The sequence below is a fragment of the Schistocerca piceifrons genome, chromosome 9 (assembly GCF_021461385.2).
Source record: "Schistocerca piceifrons isolate TAMUIC-IGC-003096 chromosome 9, iqSchPice1.1, whole genome shotgun sequence".
Lineage (NCBI taxonomy): Eukaryota > Metazoa > Arthropoda > Insecta > Orthoptera > Acrididae > Schistocerca > Schistocerca piceifrons.
In genome coordinates this window covers 223,567,435-223,592,618 of record NC_060146.1, presented here as the reverse complement: position 1 = coordinate 223,592,618, position 25,184 = coordinate 223,567,435, and the positions used below count along the sequence as shown (strand labels likewise).

General features: G+C 44.1%; 1 protein-coding gene across 1 annotated transcript in view; it reads right to left on the bottom strand.

Moving 5' to 3' along the window:
• LOC124717108 (G-protein coupled receptor moody-like) overlaps positions 1–25,184 on the bottom strand; it is a 336,472-nt gene that overhangs the window by 162,485 nt on the left and 148,803 nt on the right. Inside the window, exon 3 of the mRNA XM_047243820.1 lies at positions 10,484–10,631. Coding sequence (XP_047099776.1) covers positions 10,484–10,620 — 137 coding nt within the window. The 5' untranslated portion in view covers positions 10,621–10,631. The remainder of the gene's footprint in view (positions 1–10,483; positions 10,632–25,184) is intronic.

Genomic DNA, 25,184 nt, shown 5'->3' with positions numbered 1-25,184 from the left:
TTTTGAAGGATACGTATAGCTCCGAAACTTATCGGAAGTTCATGGAACTATAGGGGCTGAAGCGGGAATATTCGACGACGATGTTCGACAGTAAGTTCCACATTTTTTCAGCCGAAATTGATCGAGAAAAAAAGTGTGTTGCGTTACTTACTTATCGGCCCTCGTAAATGAAAATTTCGTGCATAAAGCTGAAGTTTTACTGCATAAACAGCGATTATGCAGTAAGCGATCGGCGTTTTTCACCTCGTTATTTTGTGAGAGATGTCAGCAAGCAAGAGTTTCGAAAAGGTTGGAGGTTAAGTGCAAAGTCTGTTGGAAGTACCTTTTGCACGTTGTTCGAACCCACCGGTAGCAAATGGTACGGATCCCAAAAACTCGAGCAGTACTCAAGAATGCATCGCACCAGCATTCTATATGCAGTCTTTCCTAAAATTCTCCGAATGCAAAAACAGAAATCTCAAGTCAACGCGAATGATCGACATCGGTTTTTTTTTTTTTTTTTTTTTTTTTTTTTTTTTTTTTTTTTTTTGGGAGGGTTTTAGGGAAGAGTGGGTCACCTGGAAAGGATACCGTATACAGAATGCTGGTGCGACCTATTCTTGAGTACTGATCGAGTGTTTGGGATGCGTACCAGATCGGATTGAAGGAAGACGTCGAAACAATTCAGAGGCGGGCTGCTAGATTTGTTACCGGTAGTTTGGAACAACACGTGTTACAGAGATGCTTCGGTGAGTCAAACGGGAATACCTGGAGGGAAGGCGACGTTAATTTCGAGAATCACTATTGAGAAAATTTAGAGAACCGGCATTTGAAGCTGACTGCCGAACGATTCTACTGCCGCCAACTTACATCACGCGTAAGGACCACGACGATAAGATACGAGAAATTAGGACTCACTCCGTCTCTTTGCGATTGGAACAGGAGGGAAAATGACAAGTAGTGGTACAGCGTACAGTAACCTCCGCCAGGCTCCGTACGGTGGCTTGCGGATTATCAATGTAGATGTAGATGTAGACCTATTTTTAATATGTATAATACATAAATTAATATGTAATATATAAGAGGGAGACGTCATTACCGGAAATGTCTAAATGTTGATTTACTTCAAAGTTTTACACAATACGCTGATGAACATTTGGACTGATATGAGCTATATATTTTTAATATATTAATACGTATCAAGCAGGAGACATTGCCACCAAAAACCTCAAAGAGTACTCGACGGATTTACATCAAATTTTTACTTGTTGCGGTCCTAAACATACCAAACAGGAAAGTTGTGTTTATGGACTATGGGCTTACTACTAGAACTACTACGGAATCAGAATCTGTAATAACAATAAGAAGGTTCAGGGTCAGGGAGAAGGGGAACAGAAGACGTACACAGGGGTGGAAGGAAACTGACATAGAAAGTGGAAAGAAGAAGATGGAGAAAGAAAGGGGGAAGGAGGACGAAGTGGGGGAGAAGAGGGGGAGGGGGGGGAGATGGGCAGAGGCAGGGGAGAGAAGGAAATCAGGGCATGTGTCAGAGGTGTGCTTTCTGTTTTCTTTCTTTTCTGTTTAACCATACCGAGCCGCACCAAACGTGGCTGGGAGCAGCTGCACTGACCTAAAGTATTTCCTTATTTGGGCATGAAATCGCAAACGTCTGCGCAAGACAGTAACTCGCTTCATGTTCAAAACAGATAAATCTTAAAATCAAAACACTGTAATTTCTCGGAAACTACTGATCGGATTTTGAAGATTGAAACGTCCAACGTCGTCGAATTGTCCTCTCTTAGACCCACGACACGAGCTGTAGAAATGACTACAATTTCATTTCAAAAAAGGAAGTTGATACTCATATGTCGGTAATTAAAGTAACTTTCAACACAGACTGTACTCCATTTAGTCAGGAATTTATCACATTTCATGTAGGTGAATAGAGAATTCCGTATCTTAAACTGTTCGGAAAATGTTTGAGCTATGCAGCTTAAATGATTCACCGTGTACGTCGAATACCCCACGATGCTGATCGCGAATGTGCGATCAACGTACAGAAGAGTCGTAACGCCAGGTAACTACGGCAGAACGCCCCAACACCTGCAGAGAATCGATTGCTGGTGCAGGGATTCGCACTTGGCTCTTAACTTAAACGCACGTAATGTTCTGGACATCGACAAGCGGAAGGAGCCGTTGTCGATGGACTGCACGGTTCTCTAACGGTCACTGCAGTCTGTCACATCCATTAATTACCTGGGACTCAACATGCGCAGAGATTAAAATAGAATTATAAGATGAAACCAGTCGCATGATAGGCAGGTGCCAGTATTATTTGCTGGCAGAATCATCAGAAATCATAGTCTACCTATGAAGCAAGGAGCTTAAAAAATCCTCAGTCTATCTAAATTTGAATACTGATCGTCTGTCTAAGAATAAAACCGTTATCGCGAAATAGGGGAGAGAGTGTCACTGAAATGATACAGGATTTGGGTGGACATAATTAAAACAAAGGTGTTTTTCATAGCGGCGGAATCTTCTCACAAGAATCCAATCACCAATTTTCGCCTCCGAATGCAAAAATATATTTTTGAAACCGACCTACGTAGCGAGAAACGATCACCATAATAAAAGAAGGGAAATCAGAGCTCGTACGGAAAGTAGGTGTTCGTTCTTTGCGCGCGCTATACGAGACTGGAATAATAGAGAACAGTGAAGGTGGTTCGATGAACCCTCTGCCAGGCACTTAAATGTGATTTGCAGAATATCGATGTAGATGTAGATGTAAGAATGATAGGGGAAATACAGAAGATACAAAGAAGAAGAGCGCGTTTCGTGACAGGTTCGTTTACTAAGTGCGAAAGCGCCATGAAGATGATAATCAAACTCCAGTGACAGAAGCTACAACACAGGCGTTGCGCATCACGGCGTGGTTTTGCTGTTAAAGTTACGAGAGCGTGCGTTCGTGGAAGAGTCAACCAGTGTTTTCCCCCTCCTAATTACGTCCCGCGAAAATGACATGAAGATAAAACTACAGAGATTAGAGTTTGCGAGCAGTCATTTTATAGGAGGGGGGAGGTGGGGGTGAGTGGTGGGAGAGGGAAGCAAGTGAAGTACCCTCCGCCATCCACCATTGGGTGGCTTCCGCGGAATACTTGCCATTTTCAGTTCGTCAATTTCGTCAATCCTTTGCTGAAGTTCGTTTGGATCCGAAGCAAAACAATTAATGTCATATGCAGATCGAAAGCTGGGTGAAGCTCAGTGCTAAATAAGTAAAAGGAATTATTCTACTGTACTATTACGAAGAGTTTGCAACTAGCGAATTTCACGTTTCATGCTTATACATTTTTAGTGCATCAAGAACTGATGAAGGGACTGAAGCAAAAAAAGTTCTTGCAAACTAGCATTGCTTTTGCAAACAACTTTGTGCGGAAAACATTGTGCAGTGCGTTCGTTGCTTCACTATTGCAAAACGACGATTTTTTCGGTAGCTCACGGTGACAGTTTCACAGTGCTACAAACGGTACGCGAATCAAAAGTCCCCGTTTCGGTGTAAGACCGAAGAGTGTTTTTCATTTTCGAAAAGGGGTGGCATTTATTCGTCGTTCTACTGCAGGCTGCAAAGTGCGTCAGAGAAAGGTGGTGTAGATTTACTTGCAGGCGCTTTCTTCGTGTGTGAAGGGAAATTACTATCGCGAATGATTGACTAGTGCTGCTGTCGTACAGTGAATCAGAGTGAAAGCAGGCGAATGTTTACGATAGAACGCCCTTAACGCCGCCGCACACTGGACGCATTTTTATGAGTCTGCGAGATGGATGGATCCGACTGTAGGGAGCGTCATACGCCTGCCCACGCGCGCAGGCATAAACACGTCTGCGCTCTTTCATTTCCATTGGAGGTGTGTGTGTGTGTGTGTGTGTGTGTGTGTGTGTGTGTGTGTGTGTGTGTGTAGGCGAGGCGCGACGCACGCCGATCGACAGACATTCGTTCCAGAATTACGAGCGACGCCTTTCAACGCAGCGCCTGCTTGGCAGAAGCGAGGGAGCCGTTCAACTTGGACAGGAAAGGAAATATTGCAGAGACACAAATACAGCCGTATGATCTACGTGTACACATACATACACGAGGGGTGTCAGGGAGAGTCTAATATACTAGGCGCATCTGGAAAGCTCGGCGCGTGGTGTCAGAAAATAAAGGAAACGAAGGTTACAAACAAAACATCTACATATACATCTGCATCCATACTCCACAAGCCACCTGACGGTGTGTGGTGGAGGGTACCTTGAGTACCACTATCGGTTCTCCCTTCTGTTCCAGTCTCGTATTGTTCGTGGAAAGAAGGATTGTCGGTATGCCTCTGTGTGGGCTCTAATCTCTCTGATTTTATCCTCGCGGTCTCTTCGCGAGATATACGTAGGAGGGAGCAATATACTGATTGACTCCTCGGTGAAGGTATGTTCTCGAAACTTCAACTAAAGCCTGTACCGAGCTACTGAGCGTCTCTCCTGCAGAATCTTCCACTGGAGTTTGTCTATCATCTCCGTAACGCTTTCGCGATTACTAAATGATCCTGTAACGAAGCGCGCTGCTCTCCGTTGGATCTTCTCTATCTCTTCTATCAGCCCTATCTGGTACGGATCCCACACCTTCACTGGCTCCAGAATAATCACTATTAGCTACAACGCACCTCTGACATGGGTAGTAATTGTGAAGGAAACTGTGGTATCCTCGAAGGACCGTGACCACGCGTTGTTGGGTACCCGTAACGTTGCGAATGTTGGTGAACAACGCTGCTTAGACTGGCCTCTCTTATCTTCAACTTGACTGCTGTCATTCTCAAAGACAACTGTCGCTCATCTCCTAGCACCCGTCGCACTCGTTCGACGTTGTCTGGGATTGTGCCGATTGATTCAAGTGCAGTTCGTTCTTCACATGGTCGTTTCAGTCCTTAAAGTGTTTAAACCACTCACACACAGTTAACTGGCTGCGTCAACACCGTACACTTAAACTAACGTTACGTGAGTCTCCATCGCCGTGTCTCCTAATTTGAAGCAAAAATTTACGTTAACTTGTTGCGCCATTTTGCGCTCCATTTTGCAATGACGTGAGTGTGAGGGATGCTTGTGGTTGACGGGTTGCTGTCCTTGAGAATCGCCGCGCGGGATTAGCCGTGCGGTCTGACGCGCTGCAGTCATGGGCTGTGCGGCTGGTCCCGGCGGAGGTTCGAGTCCTCCCTCGGGCATGGGTGTGTGTGTTTGGCCTTAGGATAATTTAGATTAAGTAGTGTGTAAGCTTAGGGACTGATGACCTTAGCAGTGAAGTCCCATAAGATTTCAAACACATTTGAACATTGAGAATCAGAGCAGAAGAACTGTAGATAAACGAGGACAGTGTAAACACTATTGTTCACGAATGTCGACAGACGTTGAGGATACCAAACAACGTGTGGACACCGTGCTTCGAGTCGTTCTACGAGGCGTGTTTGCCGACACTTCCAGCAGCTCTGCAAGCGATGTCAGAAGCGTGTTGTAGGCTTGTAGCCAACGGTAATTACTTTGAAGGCCAGTTACTGTATTTGTAAATTTCGTTTCCTTTGTTTTCTGAGAGCATTTAGCGAACTTTCCGGACGCGCCTTATATAAAAATGAATACTGTAGTTAACTAAAATAAACTATTTTTACGCTTCGTTTCACATATTTCATTATGGTTACTGCACAACCTAGGTTTTGGGTTATAAGCCCATTTTCAAGTAGGGTTATAGCCCGAAACCTAGATTGTGCAGTAACGATAGTAAAATTTGTGAAACAAGGCAAAAAACAATGTTTGTTTACCTAATTTACAGCGTTTCACCAAGAACCCGCAATTGATTGAATTATAATACTGTATTTGTTTGTTCGTCTTCTACGTGCTCCCACACCATTTATGCGATGGCGATGAAACTGTGCAGTAAAACTGTGCTGCGACTGCTGCGAACGTTCCTGAGGGGGTAAGAACCACATACCTGCCACAGGGGTGCGGGTGAAAGGGGAGTGACGCAGCAGCGAAACTAAGGAATGTCGGAGCAATTCGAATCAAAACTTGTACAAACGTGACTCATTATTTGTATGACTATTGGTGTAAAACTACTGTGAGGGTAGTACACCCATACCTCTCCTAGGGGTATGTGTGGGAGGGATAGAAGTCGAGGCACGTAGAATTATTCGGCAGCGTCCGATATCAGCATATAACCCGTAGTTTTGGGAGTCGGTAGGCTCATTGGTAGCAGCCGCGATAAATTTGCACCCCCATATGTGTGGGGTAGGGGTGGACGGTGCAAAGGCAGTGACATATCACCGTGTCTCTGTGACGACTAAAGAAATTTCTACTGAACTTGATGTATGTGTCGCTGGAAAAATTATTGTGACATCGAGACACATCAAGCAATACTATGGCTGAGGTTGGGGATGAAGAGGGCTGACTTAGAAAGCATAGCTCAGCGACGCGTTGAGCACTTTCCAGCAAATTTGGTATACGCATGAGTCATTATGTGCAAGATACTCCTGCATCCCCTAACTGTTGGGGGACACACAGAAATGTCCGGAAATGAACTGTTTTTGTTTCTTTCCTCTGTTTAGCGGATTTCAAATACCGGGTGTATCAAAAAGAATCATCCGATTTAAAACAATTATCACTATTATGTTATTCGAGATGTGTGCGTGACAACGTACTGTTGGAAAGAGCAAATTGTCGAATTTTATCTGATTCCCGCTAGGTAGCAGCACTGTGTTCCCACTTCAGTTCTAGTTAAAATGGTGTCGAGACAACAGAAACCGTTCTGTGTTCTACGTTTTGAGCAGTGCGGGTCAGTAATAAGTGTTCACGTGATTATCTTACTAGCTATAGTGTGGATCCTCCTAAAACACTAGAGCATTAGACGATGGCATGAACAATTTCGAGGAGCCGGCCGGAGTAGCCGAGCGGTTCGAGGCGCTACAGTCTGGAACGGCGCGACCGCTACGGTCACAGGTTCGAATCCTGCCTCGGGCATGGATGTGTGTGATGTGCTTAGGTTAGTTAGGTTTAAATAGTTCTAAGTTGTAGGGGACTGATGACCTCAGAAGTTAAGTCCCATAGTGCTCAGAGCCAATTTCGAGGAACAGGTTGTTTGTCTAAAAGCAAATCGCCGGGCCGTCCCGAGTGCCTGACATAGGCGTCCAACGCATCCACCACAGTTTCAGAAGGAGTCCGCAGAAATCCGTTCGCCGAGCAGCTCGACAGTTCATCATGCCCCCGATGTCCGTCTGGTGTGTGTTGCGTCGACGTTTACACATCAAATCATACAAAATTCAGCTTTTGAAAGCTGTTCGTGAAGGTGACAACAACAACGTGTGAAGTTCTATTATTTCGTTCTTCGCAAGACGGAGGATGACAGTTTTCTTCCACGCTTAGAGTTTAGTTCCCTTTAAATGGAAATGTGAACCGCAGGGCATCGACGCTTGGTGCAGGTCGTGGCAACTGACCCTCATCGTAAACAAATGTAACGTATTACGAACACACAGATAGAAAAACTCTGTATTGCATGATTAAAAAATTGCAGAACAATCGATGCAGACAGTTACTTGCGTAAGATACCTGGGAATGCGCATGCGGAGCGATTTGAAGTGGAAGTTAGGCAGACGTCAGACTGAGATTCTTTGGAAGAGCCCCAGTCCATCAACAGAGAAAGTAGCTTACGAAACACACGTTCGACAAATGCTTGAATATTTTTCGTCATTATGAGATCTGTACGAGGGAGGACTGAGACAGGAAATAAGAGCCAAAGAAGAGCAGCACGTTTCGTTGCAGGTTCATTTAGTAAACGCAAAGCGTCATAGAAATGCTCAGCTATCTCCAGTGGCAGGCGCCGCAAGAGAGGCATTCTGCATCACGATATTATCTGCTTCTCAAGTTTCGAGAGCTTACGTTCGTAGGGGCATCAAACAATATATTGCTGCATCCTAAGTATACCTCGTGAAGAGACCACCAAGATGAAATTAGAGAGATTCGAGCCCTTATTTAAGTTTGCCAGCCATCGATTTTCCCACGAACCATAGTCAACTGGAAAGGAAGAATTGGGAGTTAACACTGGTACACGAAGTACCCTCTGCCGCACACTGTAAGGTGACTTGCGGTGTATAGATGTGGATGATGGTGAAGTTATCAGTTTCATAAATTCCCCATTCGATTTCAGCGCACCACCGAATTCTCTTGACGTCACCTCGCGTAGCTCTTTTGATGTTGCTGTTAGGGCGGCAGTATCCACAGGCCGGACGACCATTTCGTGTCTTGTGTTTACTTTTTCCTGGCAGACTTCGCCTCTCAACCGCGCCACAGGCAGAATCTTAAGTGGTGAGGTCCGGGGAAGTTGGTGGCCAGAAATTTGATAATTTCTGCCCATCCATCTTATGGGCAATGTCAGGATTAGACGATGTGTCAGCTAACAACTAGAATGTCCAGGGGCCACCCTTTTGCTACAAGAACATATCCATCCTTGTAGCCAAAGGAACCTCTTCCAATAATGCTTGAAACTCGTCACCGAAAATGGGGCCCCGTAAGACGATGCGGCAACACAACGAGTCCAGTCAACTGGTTTATCATAGCACGCCACACATTTACAGAGAAGCGGGCTTGTAAATGTCTACACAAAGGGATATAGGTTTCCATCTGATTGCCAGTGTGAGTTACTGAAATCCTCACAAGCGGCCTCAGCAGTAAGGAGTAGTGATAGGATCACTCGTCAGTTTGAAATTAGCCAACGACAAAATTCCAGTCGTCTGCCTTGATCTCCTTGTAAACAGTAATTGTCTTTCTGTGTCTCCCACTTTTATTAGTATCTTCTTCTTTCGTTTCGGATAGCTGTGGTCCAGGATATTAAGTTGCACCCAGTATTCTGATATCTTTCCTCTGAGCCTCCTTTCATTCTTCTGTCCACGTCTTGCTACTTTTCATCTTTGACTTTTCCAGGAACCAGTCATGAGTTCTGTTTCTTTTTGGAAAGTTCATGTCCCCCGATATCTTGACCTTGAGGGAGATAAAGCGAAATTATATACACACATAACGCCTCAAGATCATGATTTCATACTATGAGGATCTTTGTTCCATTAAAAAGATGTGTGGATTTTGGTCCATCGGAGATGAATGACTAAATGCCTTGACTTGTTCGAGCTAAATAAATCTGTGCATAATTATGTTAAATAGGGAAATTTCAGTATTAAAGTTTTCCGTGCCATAGGAACGCCAAAAGATCGTCGTCTACATTTATACTCAGCAATTCGCCTTAAGGTGTGTGGCGGAGAGTGTTTCGTGTATCACTGTCACTTACCCCCTTTCCCTGTTCCAGTGCCACATGGAAGGAGAATTCCTGGCAAGCCTCCTTGTGGGCTGAATCTCTGTAGTTTTATCTTGTCTTTCCGCGAGATACACCTAGGAAGGTTGTCTTTTTCTAGGGACGTACGCTCTCGGTATCTTAACAGTAAACCACAGAGCCTGACTTGCCGCCTCTCCCGACGAAGCTGGGAGCATCTCCGTGGCGCTTTCGTGCTTCATAAACGAATCTGTCACGAGACACGCTGCTCTTCTTCGCATCTCTGTTTTCTCTATCAGTCAGACGTCGTACGGATTCCAGAGTGACGAGCAATACTACAGTATGGGTCGAAAGAGGGTTTTGTCCGTTTCCTCCTTCGTTGTACTACGCTTCCTGACTGTTCTCAGAAATGAATCTGAGTCTGGCATCTGACTTTCCTACTATTAGTTTTATGTGGTCGCTCCATTTCAAATCACTCGATATGTATACTCTCAGAAATTAGTGTGTGACTGCTTCCAGTCATCGTTTGGTATTCGTGCAGTCAGAGATAACTGAGTCTATCCGCCTGTGTACTGGCACTCCGTCTATGTGTTCGCACTACGTCACGTTTGTTTGTGTTGAACGTCACGGGCCAATCGCTGCACCAAGCAACGATCTTCTGTGTTTCTCCACAGTGTTTGGCGTTGCTCCTTCTCTTCATACAACAGCATCATTCGCTTTCAGCCTAATGGAGCTCTCGTCGTTGTCAATTAGCTCATTAATGTATATTCTGATACTAACGGTCCTATAACATTCCCTTTGGGTACTTTCGATGAATTTGTCCCATGAATGACGTCCACATAAGCGGATGTGACAATTCGGTGCATGTCAGGAACTGTACACAATTTGCAGGGTCCCAGAGAGGTGGTACATCATTGCCTTCCTCCCACCAGATATGAATAGAGAGGTGGCTATTTGTGCTATGTTGGTGCCTCGTACTCGTGAAGTTGAGCTGAATATTGAAATGCAAGGAAAGGGGACGAATCGAAACGAAATCTCATTTGGAACAGACATTGTAGTCCCCTCCAGTTGGGGCGTCCTCCCGATGCATTGTTTTCTGGGCAAGGCGCGTTCTTTGGGTCAGTAAGTCTGCTGCAAGCGATTTCTGAGAAGTTCAGCAGACAGGCCACTGCTGGAACTCACCTGGGCGGCGCCAGCGTCGCGTTGACAGACCCTGCCGAGTCGTCGCCCAGTGCGGCGTCGCCGTCCTGCTGGAGGCCGGAGACCAGCGCCATCGTCAGCTCTGGAGGACTCTCCGACCACGCTGAGCTCATCTCCATCCCAGCTCCGTCTGAAACAGTAGGTGGCGAGCGTCAGTCTGCTAGCCTGCTGCTGCTGGTCTCGCAGGAACGTTGGTACTGTGTTTTGAACCCTACCTGTAAAATCGCCACTTTAAGTTTTCAGTTGTAATGTTGCTTTATTTCGCAAACAAGTTATTGCTGAAATAATGCAAGGGTGGTGTAAGATTACCTCTACCGTCTGTGGCTTATGGGTTCAGCCGTCAGATGGAATATTTAATTAAATATTTTAAACTGGTCCGGTACATCTAACATAAGTAAATTATCATCAGTGCCAAAACAATGAAAATGAAATACATTTGACTATGACGTAAGACAAGGATCTCAATCAATTCAGCTTATTACACATGTTCATAATTAAACTCACAGTAAACAGGTAACCTAACAATCATTTGAAACAGTAACCTATTGCCTCGGAAAAACTGGACAGGGGATCTGGAATAGTTTAGTAGTTTGCTTTTTGCAACTCGCTAACTGACCTATCTGCTGATACTTTGCAAATATGTTCTGTTACCATTATCGATGTACCCAGAGTAGATCCTTTGTGTCTAACTGAGGTGTAGCGAAGAAAGCGTTATTGCCTTGCTTCCGAGCGCTCGCAGCCAATCAGCACGCTAGCGGTTTAAAGAGCACGCCCGAGGACTATCTGAGATACACTTCTTCCGCGATGGATAGTGTGTATAATTAGAGGTCAAGGGAGGCAATGTGTGTTTGCAGTTACTGGCGAGAACATTTCGTTCATTCGAAGTGGTCGCTCACAGGCGAGATTTTGCACCCAGTTCGAGCAGTTCGAAGTACACTGAAGCGCCAAAGAAACTGGTAGGGGCATGCGTATTCAAATACAGAGATATGTAAACAGGCAGAACACGGCGCTGCGGTCGGCAATGCCTATATAAGACAACAAGTGTCTGGCACAGTTGTTAGATCGGTTACTGCTGTCACAATGGCAGGATATCAAGAGTTAAGTGAGTTTGAAGGTGGTGTTATAGTAGGCGGACGAGCGATGGGGCGTAGCATCCCCGAGGAAACGATGAAGTGCGGATTTTGCCCTTAGACCATTTCACGAGTGTACGAGTGTACCGTAAAACATCAAATCTCCGACTTCGCTGCGGCCGGGAAAAGATCCTGCAAGAACGGGACCAGCGGTGACTGAAGAGAATCGTGCAACGTAGCAAAAGTGCATGCTGGGTCATCAACAAGTGTCAGCGCGCACACCATTCAACGAAACTTCATCGATATGGGGTTTCGGAGCCGAATGCCCACTCGTGTACCCTCGAAGACTGCACGACACAAAGCTTTACGCCTCGCCTGGTCCTGTCAACTCCGACACTGGACTGTTGATGATTGGAAACATGTTGCCCCGTCGGACGAGTCTCGCTTCAGACTGTATCCAGCGGATGGACGTATTCCGCTATGGAGACAATCTCATGAATCCATGGACCCTGTACGTGAACAAGGGACTGTTCAAGCTGGTGGAGGCTCTGTAACGGTGTGGGGCGTGTGCAGTTGGAGTCATATGTGATCACTGATATATCTAGATACGACTCCGACAGGTGATACGTACGTACATAAGCATCCTGTCTGATCACCTGCATCTGTTCATGTTCACTGTACATTCCGATGGACTTGGTCAATTCCAGCACGACAATGCGACACCTCACACGTACAGAATTTCTGTAGAGTGTCTCCACCAACACCCTTCTGAGTTTAAACGCTTCCGCTGGCCACCAAACTCCCCAGACATGGACATTAGTAAGCATATCTGGGACGCCTTGCAACGTGCTGTATCGATCTGTGTCTCCTCGTTCTCTTACGGATTTACGGACAGCCCTGCAGGATTCATGGTGACAGTTCCCTCCAGCACTACTTCAGACATTAGTCGAGTCCTTGCCACATCGTGTTGCGGCACCTCTGCATACTCGCAGGGGGCCTACACGATATTAGGCAGGTGTATCAGTTTCTTTGGCTCTTCAGTGTATATGTCTACGTTAGAACACACCAGCGGTTCTAGGAAAAGTCAAAATTGAAAACTAGCAAGGCGTGGACAGAAGAATGAAAGTGGTTCATAGGTAACATATAAGAGAATACTGGGTGCAGCGTAAAGATGAATTAAATATGAAATATTCTGGACCACAGCTGTCCGAAACCAAAGAAGAAAATGCTAATAAAAGTGGAAGACTAAGCCATGCATGTTAGTGTTGAGAAGTAAATGAAGGTGGACGATTCGAATTTTATCGTTGGCTGATTTCAAATCGGCGAGTGATAATATCAATATTGTTCACTTCCGACGAGGTCAGTAACATCCATAACTCACACCGGCAGTCCGATGAAAACCCACAAGTCTTCGTGGAGACACATTTTCAAGACCTCTTCTCTATAAATGTGTGGCATGGTATAATAGACAGTTGATTGAACAAGGCTTCGTTATGTGGACTTTCCTGCACACGTGTTTCCAGCATTGTTGGGAGAGGTTCCTCTGGCGACAAGGATCGGTATGTTCTTTCAGGACGACGCGATTTATTGGAGCAACAATTAGAAGATGCAACAAATCCACTAAAGAAACTTCCTACACGACACTGGTCTGTCCTCTTCTGGAGTATTGCTGCATAGTATGGGGTCTTTACCAGATACTGCTGCCGCTGCTCTTAAATGTTCAAAGAAGGGCAGCTCGTTTCGTAATGTGACGAAACAGAAGAGAGAATGTCACGTATATGATAATGTGAGTTAGCGTGGCAGTCCTTAAAACAAAGGTGTTTTTCCTTGTGGCGAGGTCTCAGAAATTTCAACCACCAATTTACTGCTCCGAGCGTCAAAATATTTTGACGACTCCATCTAAACAGGAAGGAATGCTGATCGTAATCAATATGATAAATCACAGCTCACACGGAAACCTTACGGTGTCAATTTTTCAAACGTGCTATTTGAGAGTGGAATGGTTGAAAAACATTCCGAAAGTCGTTCTATGAATCCTGAGCCAAAGACATAAGTGTGCAGTGCAGAGCAGTCAAGTAGGAACAGACGTATGTGACTTCGGAGCGCAATGTGAGAATGATAGTGTAATACGAAGAGGAAAACCGAAAAAAAAGAAAGGCATTGTGGGATAGAGCCATTAAGAATGAAGCAGACAACTTCTCAGGAATGGTGCTGAATTGTTGCTGCTACGGAAGGAAATCTAAATTCGTCAGAGAAGAAAAAGTTACCACAAACGTCTAATTATGCTTATCGCACTAATAAGAAGCGTTTTACGTGCCGATTAATATTAAGGTGCAGTGAGCTAATACTGTGCGGATAATTTCAGTCACTGTGAAGTCGTATTATTTATTACTAGACTAGTGGTAGGTAAATTCTGGTAGCGTGGCTGTTTTCTACCGTTGAATATAATACATATTTCGAACAATTTTCAGTTGCAGATTATATATATATATATGACTGTCTGAGACACTGGCTCCAGACTGTACAGATCTCCAAACCGTTGTGCTCATTTTAAAATAGTCACACTAAAAAAATGTAGTACTAACAGCTATGACGTGAACAATGAATGTGTGCGATTAGTAATTTCCCCACGGTCTGTAAGTTCCCTGGTTCTGACACTTGCCTGCGACATATGCTACTAGATATTAAAAACAGAAGAATTTACTTCCAAAAAATATCTCAGTGTGCGGTAAGTCGTTAACTTGCGGCATGTCGTTGCTCCAGATTCAACATTTTGGGGCACTCTTCCACTTTGGCGGACCAGGAGGACATTTCGCAAAACCATCACAGCATAATTAATTAAAACAACATCTCTACCACACAGTGGAGTGCAGTATGGAATCTAAAAAACAGCAGTTCGTATCATTTTATTTCCCATAAATTCCCTCAACTTTCTCTGTTCAAAACTTTACGCAGCGCTCTTTCCGTATCGTCTTACTAAGGTTTGAAGCTCCTTCTGACGTTTATCCGTGTTCGCGATTTAAAATTTGGGCTGTTTTGAAAATTCGCCTTATGCAAACACTATTTCTTTTTATTCACCCAGGCATGTTTCGACATCTATACGTCATCTTCTTTGGGTCAAATTTTATTTATGTAGAGTATAATATAAAGTTAATAAGCATCTACCTACTCTAGGCCAAAAAGTTATAACAAATGCAATTTGTTTGGTTTGTCTCGATTGCTCGCCTGAAAATTTAGATTGGTAGTGAATATGTGTTATTGAAGGTGGGTTTTCGTGCCCTTTTGTGTCGTTTTTGACAGCATGTCATCTGCAAAGTAGTCACGAAGAAAATTCTTTGTGCATTTCTGAAGTACTTTTTCGTGGATAGTGGCTATGTAGTTGCTGTTCTTACATTTTCAGTCCTGTTGCGCATCTTTGATGCATGTCTCCTTCTACTGCTACTGAATGCTCTGTTTCCACTCTTTTTTTAATAAAAATTTCGCTCGTAGCTTTGCTTCACATGTGTTTTCCGCAAAATCTGATTTGAGCAGGCACTTCTATCTCTTAAACTCTTTGATAGGCGCTATTTTGTTGTCGCTGCTCACTTGTTCATCGTTTGCCTTATGTTTATGTGATGCTAATGTCACGAAACATTCAAGATTAGTAGCGTTACATTGAACATAGTTTGATGTGGTGCTAAATACGAAACATTGAAGATTAGCACCACATTGAACCTAAGGCAAACGATGAACAAGTGAACAGCGACAACAATATAACGCCTATCAAAGAGTGTGGAGACAGAAGTGCCTGCACAAATCACGTTCTGTCACGTTTTGCGGAAAATACGTGTGAAGCAAAGCTGTGAGCGAAATTTTATAAACAGAGAAGTGTAAACAGAGTATTCAATAGCAGTAGAAAGAGATATCCCCAAGACACACGCAACATAACGGAAAATGTAAGTACTGTCAGTATCTAAACACAACCGACAAAAAGTCCTTCAGAAATGCACAAAGAATTTTCTTCATGACTGTTTTACAGATGACATGCTGTTAAAAACGACAAAAAGGCATAAAAATCTATCTATAATTACACAGTTTCACTAGGAATGTACTTTTCACGTGAGCAGTCGAAAGAAACTAAACAAAATGCACACGTTGTAATTTTTAGGCCTCGAACAGATAAATGATTATAAACTTCATATTATACTTTATAGAAAGAAAATTTGACCCACATGTTACATAGGTGTCGAAGTATGTCTGGGTGAATGACAAGAAATAAATGTCTTTGCGTAATGCGGATTTTCAAAATAACACAGACTCATATATCGAATGCAAATTATTAAGACGACGATCCTTACGAAACACGTGTACTAAAGCTAATGGGATGTGTGGGTACTAGTTTTATAACGACGTTCAGAATCTGCAGAGCACATACGCTGTACTATATGCAGTCACTTGACTTTGGAAGCGATGTATTGCCGCGACAAATATTCTATTCTGCGCACCATAATACGTAGAAGAGCGATCCACACAATCAGAAAAATATTGATTTAGTCTTTCTATAGAAGACCAACAAACAAAATTAATTTAATGACGTGCAACAAGAGATTACAGCAAATATTTTTTTCAGAATGTTCACTCCCTAGATATTCGTAGATTACTCTATGAGTGCAGGCAGATATCGCTGGTCTGGAGGTGATTGATAATCTTTGGACGAAGATTTGGGGTCTGCACAAGGAGGTCTGTTATTCAGTTGGGATCGGTGCATACGCGAGTACACACGTTCGTCCGCCAGTGGTGTGTCGCGGTGGGTAGAGCGCCCTGGTGCCTCGATATAGCAGCGATGGCGGCGGTCTTGGTGGAAGACGGTTTGTGGAGGAAGGGGCGTTTGCTATGCAGGAGGCCAACAGCTCGCTTTGAGGACTCTGGACAGCGATATCAAAGTAAGGCAAACACATTGAGTGTTTATAGTGTGGCCGTAGCAACTGCTGTAATGTATCGATCAAAATCTGAAGATGTGGACCAGTTAGTTGTGTAATTATTTTCCCAACAGAAAAACGCTCGTATCGGAACACAAAAAATGCGAATATATTTCTCAGTAGAGCGAAAACCCAGCCCATGTTGCAAGTTTTTACTTTTTATTCATTCGATGACTAGTTTCTGGCAGAGACCCATTTTAAAATCAATATAACATAGTCGAAAATGGCATTCACGAAAATGTCAAAAATGTGCAATGAACATTTAAAATGAATTGTATGTTTTTGACATATTCGGAAATGCCACTATCGACTATGTTTTGATGATTTGAAAATGGGTGTCTGCCCGAAACTAGTCATCGAATGAATAAAAAGCAAAAATTTGCAACTTGGATTGGTTTTTCGTTTTAATGATTAACAGCAGCTGCTGACCCAAGCTACTCCAGCATGCTGGAAGTTCGTGAATATGTTCCTGTTTATTTAAAAGACTGACTGAAAAGTAGGGTACCAGCTGTCTCATTGTACCTTCCTCTGCACCCGTAAAAAGTTTAAAAAATTGTTTGAAATCTGGATCTTAGGAATACGTAGTAAAAATTACAGCCATCTGCTGTGCTTAGCCGTCGCGGAATCCGCAGCTTGGTTGTGGTACCCAAAAAAACAAGTTTTTGGTGTGTTTCTCGGTAATTAGTATAGATTTTTGAAAAGTGGGAGATGAGTCTTCTAGGTATTTGTCTAGAGAAATCGCCGTTCAAATTTGAGTATTTCGCTGGGCTGATTTACTATTTAGATTTCGCCTCATACCGTATTTTAGACGTAGAAGTAGGGTAAATTTGAAGCTCTGTATCTTGGAAACCGATAAAGATATCAAGAAAATTTTTAAGACTGTTCGAGATAAGGATATTAGGAATATATCGTACAATTTCCGGCAAATTGCTATACATTACCGTCTTGAAATCATCGTCTGGGTTTTGGTCCGCTGGAGACGGCGAAAATTTAGTCAGAAAAACTTTTTTGTGTTGTTTTCCGAGAAACCGCCCATGAACTGATCTTGCCTCCCTAAGTGCCATCAAGTCCACCGTAGTCGACATCAAATTAAAAAAGAACCATTGCTCCATTTGCGTAAGATGGAGAAAGTGTGTAATATTCATGCTTTGACCCTTTTCTGTAGAATAGTGGCACTAAGACGATCCTTCTGCTGGGCACACAAATGGTCCCTGGCGCAAGGGCTATCCAAAACACTTGACCCTTCCTTTTTATCACCAATATAACTCGAGGTTTCAGCACCAAAGAATCCCGTTTTTATGCGCGCCGTTTTGAAATATATTAGGTAAGCAAGCTGTCGCATGCATATTTATTTTCCCTTGTGGGAGATTCGCAATCGAATGGAACTTTTTGAAGCACATTCATGGTCGCCTTCGACTGCTGAAACTATTTTTAAAATCCGATATTGCAATTTCGGCTTAAAGGCATTTTCCGGTGGGACCCGTGTGCTAAACACGAAATTTCCCATGTGCGCTACTTGGAAAGGGCTACATGTTGTCACTACTATCGTGAGCTTCAAAATTGTGGCACGAAATGTACGTTGTGTTGCACTCGAAAACAGCTAAAAGATGAAGCAATCAAGGTACCCACCGTGGCATAAAAAAATTAAACATTTGTCGCTGTGATCATTATCCACAGCGAGCATGTTGTTTCTTTTTGTAACATACATTTCCATTGATGCGAGGACAGTATTCAGTTTACGGAAGCTTTGAATCTCTCATATTATACGCGTCTACCATGCATTTATTATTATTCTTCTTCTTATTATTATTATATTAGTGGCAGTTCCGGGCTACCATTTCCGTCTTCAGATGGCTAATATTTTCAGTTAGAAAGATGTTTTGATCAACAGCATGACGTCTGCTCCTGCATTGCACAACAATATTTTTGTATTTAGTGACACTTTATAAGCTGTTTCATTAACAAAAACAGTCTTAAATGCTCGCATTGTTTTTGCATGTGAAGAGTCGAAATGTCTAACGCCATAAGTGTCAAACATCCACATTTGTGAGCTGAATCAAAATAACCACCTATCCGTTTCTTTACATAACTTATTTGTAACCAAAAACCTGACAGGTATTCTGATAAAAGTACAGAAGAGAATAATGCTGCTCACCTGATCACTGTAAAAAATGGGACAAATCAGAAATTAAATCTGGTGCGTACTAGGTGTTATACCAAAGAACTAAATGCCACTAAGGAAGTGTTTGTTTCAAGTGCTCTGCGTTTTATTTGTGATAAAAGAAGTACAGAAATGCAGCAGTGATGTTTCAACTAGTGGAACTGTAGTCAACGAAAACCATTTCCCACGTTCATTTAATTTTTTTTACCAGAGAATAACAAAATTAAATTTGAGAGAAAATAGCTGTGTTTTTTCTTCCACAACTCCATTCTTGAGATGAGATGTCCCAAAGTTTACTGTAGGTCTCCCGGTGCAGTTCATAAGGATATCTCATAATGTTATCCAGGCATAGGTTGCTTTTGTCTGTTGACTTCTCCAACATATTTTTACTATTTTCGAAACCCAAACTATCCTCTTCCATTACACAGGTGTTTTATTCATTCAAACGAAAACTTACATTGACTCTGCTTACCACGCAAACTGTGCATTAGCTAAATGGAGTAGACCTCGACGCATGGCATGTGGAAGTCAGTTTCATCCAACTACGCATTCTCCACACGAAGGTATCTTCTCCGTCTGAGTGAACAGTAGTCTCTTGGCGTGCAGCATGTGTCGCCCCATGTGAGTTTTGTCACACTTGTTCGTAGAGACACACGTGCCATGTGTGGGCGAGCATTGTCCTGTTCAAAAATGGCACGAAGATACCGTCGCATGAGCGCTAATAATGGGGACACTGACGTCCATGACATCCAAAGGTTAGCTTCGCTGCCTCGGGATCACGGGGTCGCGGGTTCGATGCCCGGACGGGTCGGGGATTTCCTCCACCCGAGGACTGGGTGTTCGTGTCGTCCTCATCATTCAGGAAAATGGCGTGACTGGACTGTGAAAAAGACTGGGAATTTGTACAGGTGCTGATAACCGCGTCATTGAGCGCCCCACAAACCAACCACCATCTTCATCATCATCATCATCATCATCATCATCATCATCATTGTCATTCTGCCGTCAGTTTCCTCAGTCACCGCCAGACGTGACCCGAAGTCAAACCCGATGGCTGCCCACACCATCACGCCAAGTGGTATCACCGGGATGCCTCTGCAAAACGCTGGAAGGTTGGGACATCTCCGCAGTTCGCCGCCATAATCAAGGCCGATGGTTGTCCGGCAAAGTTTGGAGAAGAGAGACCCAGCGCTGAAGGCAGCGCGACGCCATACGTCAGCAGTCGGTGCTCCACGGTCAAGGCGCTACAACAGACGCAGCCGTTAGTGGTCTGGTGCTAACGGCGGCCTACACACCGGGACGATAATTCGCTAGTCCGACCTGCTAGTTTCCTACCAATGGTGCGGCATTACACAGAATGTTGTAGGGAGTCAATAGCTTGTTCTAGTATTTGAGGCGCAGGTGTGAGAGGGTTTCGATGCGCTTTGTGGGCAAAATGGCGGCGAGAACGTTCGCGGCGGGTGTGCGTGCCCTCTGCTTCCCCCTGAGACCCGACATTTGGCCACTGTCACAGGGGGACGTCCCACACGTTTCGACAGGAAATGATGCCACCTTTGTCAGGTGATGATAACTCTTGCCTCACACGAGTACGTCTCCTTCACAGTGATCACTCAACGTCTGACACTAATCACGCCTCTCATTTACCATACCAGGCCTGGCAGCAACGCTAAATACAAACAATAATGCACTGTAGTGGCCGTTCTACCTGTCACAGGTCTAATTATTTGCATACCTGCTGATGGTGTGTGCGTGTGCGAAATTACACTGACATCCGACCGTCTTTTCTGTGTGCTCAACTTTTTTTGTCAGCTAGTATACTGACGGAAAAAAAATCGCAACACCAGAAGGCGTTGTGAGACATAAATGAAAGTTGGTAGGCGTGTTACTACACCACTGGCCATTAAAATTGCTACACCACGAAGATGACGTGCTACAGACGCGAAATTTAACCGACAGGGAGAAGATGCTGTGGTATGAGGAAAATTTCCAACCGATTTCTCATACACAAACAGCAGTTGACCGGCGTTGCCTGGTGAAACGTTGTTGTGGTGCCTCGTGTATGGAGGAGAAATGCGTACCATCACGTTTCCGACTTTGATAAAGGTCGGATTGTAGCCTATCGCGATTGCGGTTTATCGTATCGCGAAATTGCTGCTCACGTTGGTCGAGATCCAATGACTGTTAGCAGTGGGTTCAGGAGGGTAATACGGAACGCCGTGCTGGATCCCAACGACCTCGTATCACTAGCAGTCGAGATGACAGGCATCTTGTCCGCATGGCTGTAACGGATCGTGCAGCCACGTCTCGATCCCTGAGCCAACAGACGGGGACGTTTGCAAGACAATAACCATCTGCACGAACACTTCGACGACGTTTGCAGCAGCATGGACTATCAGCTAGAAGACCACGGCTGCGGTTACCTTTGACGCTGCATCACAGACAGGAGCACCTGTGATGGTATACTCAACCACGAACTTGGGTGGACAAATGGCAAAACATCATTTTTTCGGATGAATCCAGGTTCTGTTTACAGCATCATGATGACCGCATCCGTGTTTCGCGACGTCGCGGTGAACGTACATTGGAAGCGTGTATTCGTCATCGACATATGGGCGTGTCACCCGGCGTGATTGTATGGGGTGCCATCGGTTACACGTCTCGACCACCTCTTGTTCGCATTGACGGCACTTTGACGTTACATTTCAGATGTGTTACGATCTGTGGCTCTACCCTTCATTCGATCCCTGCAAAACCCTACATTTCAGCAGGATAATGCACGATCGTATGTTGCAGGACCTGTACGCGCCTCTCTGGATACAGAAAATGTTCGACTGCTGCCCTGGCCAGCACATTCTCCAGATCTCTCACCAACTGAAAACGTGTGGTCAATGGTGGCCGAGCAATTGGCTCGTCACAGTACGCCAGTCACTACTCTTGATGAACTGTGGTATCGTGTTGAAGCTGCATGGGCAGCTGTACCCGTACACGCCATCCAATCTCTGTTTGACTCAATGCCTAGACGTATCGAGGGCGTCATTACGGCCAGAGGTGGTTGTTCTGGGTACTGATTTCTCAGGATCTATGCACCCGAATTGCATGAAAATGTAGTCACATGTCAGTTCTAGTATAATATATTTGTCCAATGAATACTCGTTTGTCATCTGCATTTCTTCTTGGTGTAGTAATTTTAATGGCCATTAGTATTCATCTGAAAGAAGCTGTCTATTTCTATCTGGCGCCGATCGCGTAATACTGGCACCAGTAGCATCACTACGAGGATGCAAATCAGGTTTGCTTTAAATACACGCTGTCAGGGTCGTGAGCGTTAGTCAGCTTTCAGACTGGACGTGGTCAGCTGATGTTAGTCAAGAATGCATTTCAGGCGACAAAGACGCGACGGACAGACCGTCGTGTTCGGCAGGTGGCTCTGGCGCATCGTACTGATTGTGGCCGGAATTAACAGACGTTACACGCGGAATTATAGTTGTAGACGCATAGGACATTTCTTTTCGGATAGGCTTAGGGAATCCGATATTCCGAGATGCACAGTGTCAAGAGTGTGCCGAGAATACCATAGTTGAGGCATTACCTCTCACCACGGACAACGCACTGCCTATCGGCCTTCACTTAACGACCGACAGCAGCTGGGTTTGAGTAGAGCTGTCAGTGCTAACAGAGAACACTGCGTGAAATAACCGCAGTAGTCAATGTGGGGGGTACAACGAACGTACCCCTTAGGACAGTGCAACGAAATTTGGCGTTAATGAGCTATGGGAGCAGACGACCGACGGGGGTGCCTTTGGTAACAGCACGAACTCATCTACAGCGTTTCTGCTGGGCTCTAGATCATATCCGTTGGACCCTAGACGGTTGTTGTTGTTGTTGTTGTTGTTGTTGTGGTCTTCAGTCCTGAGACTGGTTTGATGCAGCTCTCCATGCTACTCTATCCTGTGCAAGCTTTTTCATCTCCCAGTACCTACTGCAACCTACATCCTTCTGAATCTGCTTAGTGTATTCATCTCTTGGTCTCCCCCTATGATTTTTACCCTCCACTCTGCCCTCCAATACTAAATTGGTGATCCCTTGATGCCTCAGAACATGTCCTACCAACCGATCCCTTCTTCTGGTCAAGTTGTGCCACAAACTTCTCCCCAATCCTATTCAATACTTCATCATTAGTTATGTAATCTACCCATCTAATCTTCAGCATTCTTCTGTAGCACCACATTTCCAAAGCTTCTATTCTCTTCTTCTCCAAACTATTTACCGTCCATGTTTCACTTCCATACATGGCTACACTCCATACAAATACTTTCAGAAATAACTTCCTGACACTTAAATCTATACTCGATGTTAACAAATTTCTCTTCTTCAGAAACGCTTTCCTTGCCATTGCCAGTCTACATTTTATATCCTCTCTACTTCGTCCATCATCAGTTATTTTGCTCCCCAAACAGCAAAACTCCTTTACTACTTTAAGTGTCTCATTTCCTAATCTAATACCCTCAGCATCACCCGACTTAACTCGACTACATTCCATTATCCTCGTTTTGCTTTTGTTGATGTTCATCTTATATCCTCCCTTCAAGACACCATCCATTCCGTTCAACTGCTCTTCCAAGTCCTTTGCTGTCTCTGACAGAATTACAATGTCATCGGCGAACCTCAAAGTTTTTATTTCTTCTCCATGGATTTTAATACCTACTCCAAATTTTTCTTATGTTTCCTTTACTGGTTGCTCAATATAGAGATTGAATAACATCGGGGAGAGGCTACAACCCTGTCTTACTCCCTTCCCAACCACTGCTTCCCTTTCATGTCCCTCAACTCTTATAACTGCCATCTGGTTTCTGTACAAGTTGTAAATAGCCTTTCGCTCCCTGTATTTTACCCCTGCCACCTTTAGAATTTGGAAGAGAGTATTCCAGTCAACATTGTCAAAAGCTTTCTCTAAGTCTACAAATGCTAGAAACGTAGGTTTGCCTTTCCTTAATCTTTCTTCTAAGATAAGTCGTAAGGTCAGTATTGCCTCACGTGTTCCAGTATTTCTACGGAATCCAAACTGATCTTCCCCGAGGTCGGCTTCTACTAGTTTTTCCATTCGTCTGTAAAGAATTCGTGTTAGTACTTTGCAGCTGTGGCTTATTAAACTGATGGTTCGGTAATTTTCACATCTGTCAACACCTGCTTTCTTTGGGATTGGAATTATTATATTCTTCTTGAAGTCCGAGAGTATTTCGCCTGTTTCATATATCTTGCTCACCAGATGGTAGAGTTTTGTCAAGACTGGCTCTCCCAAGGCCGTCAGTAGTTCCAATGGAATTTTGTCTACTCCAGGGGCCTTGTTTCGACTCAGGTCCTTCAGTGCTCTGTCAAACTCTTCACGCAGTATCGTATCTCCCATTTCATCTTCATCTACATCCTCTTCCATTTCCATAATATTGTCCTCAAGTGCATCGCCCTTGGATAGACCCTCTATATACTCCTTCCACCTTTCTGCTTTCCCTTCTTTGCTTAGAACTGGGTTTCCATCTGAGCTCTTGATGTTCATATCTCCAAAGGTCTCTTTAATTTTCCTGTAGGCAGTATCTATCTTACCCCTAGTGAGATAAGCCTCTACATCCTTACATTTGTCCTCTAGCAATCCCTGCTTAGCCATTTTGCACTTCCTGTCGATCTCATTTTTGAGACGTTTGTATTCCTTTTTGCCTGCTTCATTTACTGCATTTTTATATTTTCTCCTTTCATCAATTAAATTCAATATTTCTTCTGTTACCCAAGGATTTCTACTAACCCTCTTCTTTTTACCTACTTGATCGTCTGCTGCCTTCACTACTTCATCCCTCAGAGCTACCCATTCTTCTTCTACTGTATTTCTTTCCCCCATTCCTTTCAATTGTTCCCTTATGCTCTCCCTGAAACTCTGTACAACCTCTGGTTCTTTCAGTTTATCCAGGTCCCATCTCCTTAAATTCCCACCTTTTTGCAGTTTCTTCAGTTTTAATCTACAGGTCATAACCAATAGATTGTGGTCAGAGTCCACATCTGCCCCTGGAAATGTCTTACAATTTAAAACCTGGTTCCTAAATCTCTGTCTTACCATTATATAATCTATCTGATACCTTTTAGTATCTCCAGGGTTCTTCCATGTATGCCTAGACGGTTGGCAAACCGTAACGTGGTAAGATATGTCCCGATTTCTGTCGATAAGAGCTGACGGTACGGTTCGACTGTGGCGCAGACCGCACCAGCCACGGATCCAAGTTGTCAACAAGGTACTGTGCAAGCTGGCGGTGGCTCCATAATAGTGTGGGCTCTGTTTACATGAAATGGACTGCGTCGTCTGGTCCAACTAAAACTGACCACTGACTGAAAATGTTCATGTTCGGCTTTTGATACCGTTTTGAAGCCGTGCCTCACAAGCGACTATTAATCAAATTACGTTCATATGTAGTATCGTCTCAGTTGTGTGACTGGATTCGTGATTTCCTCTC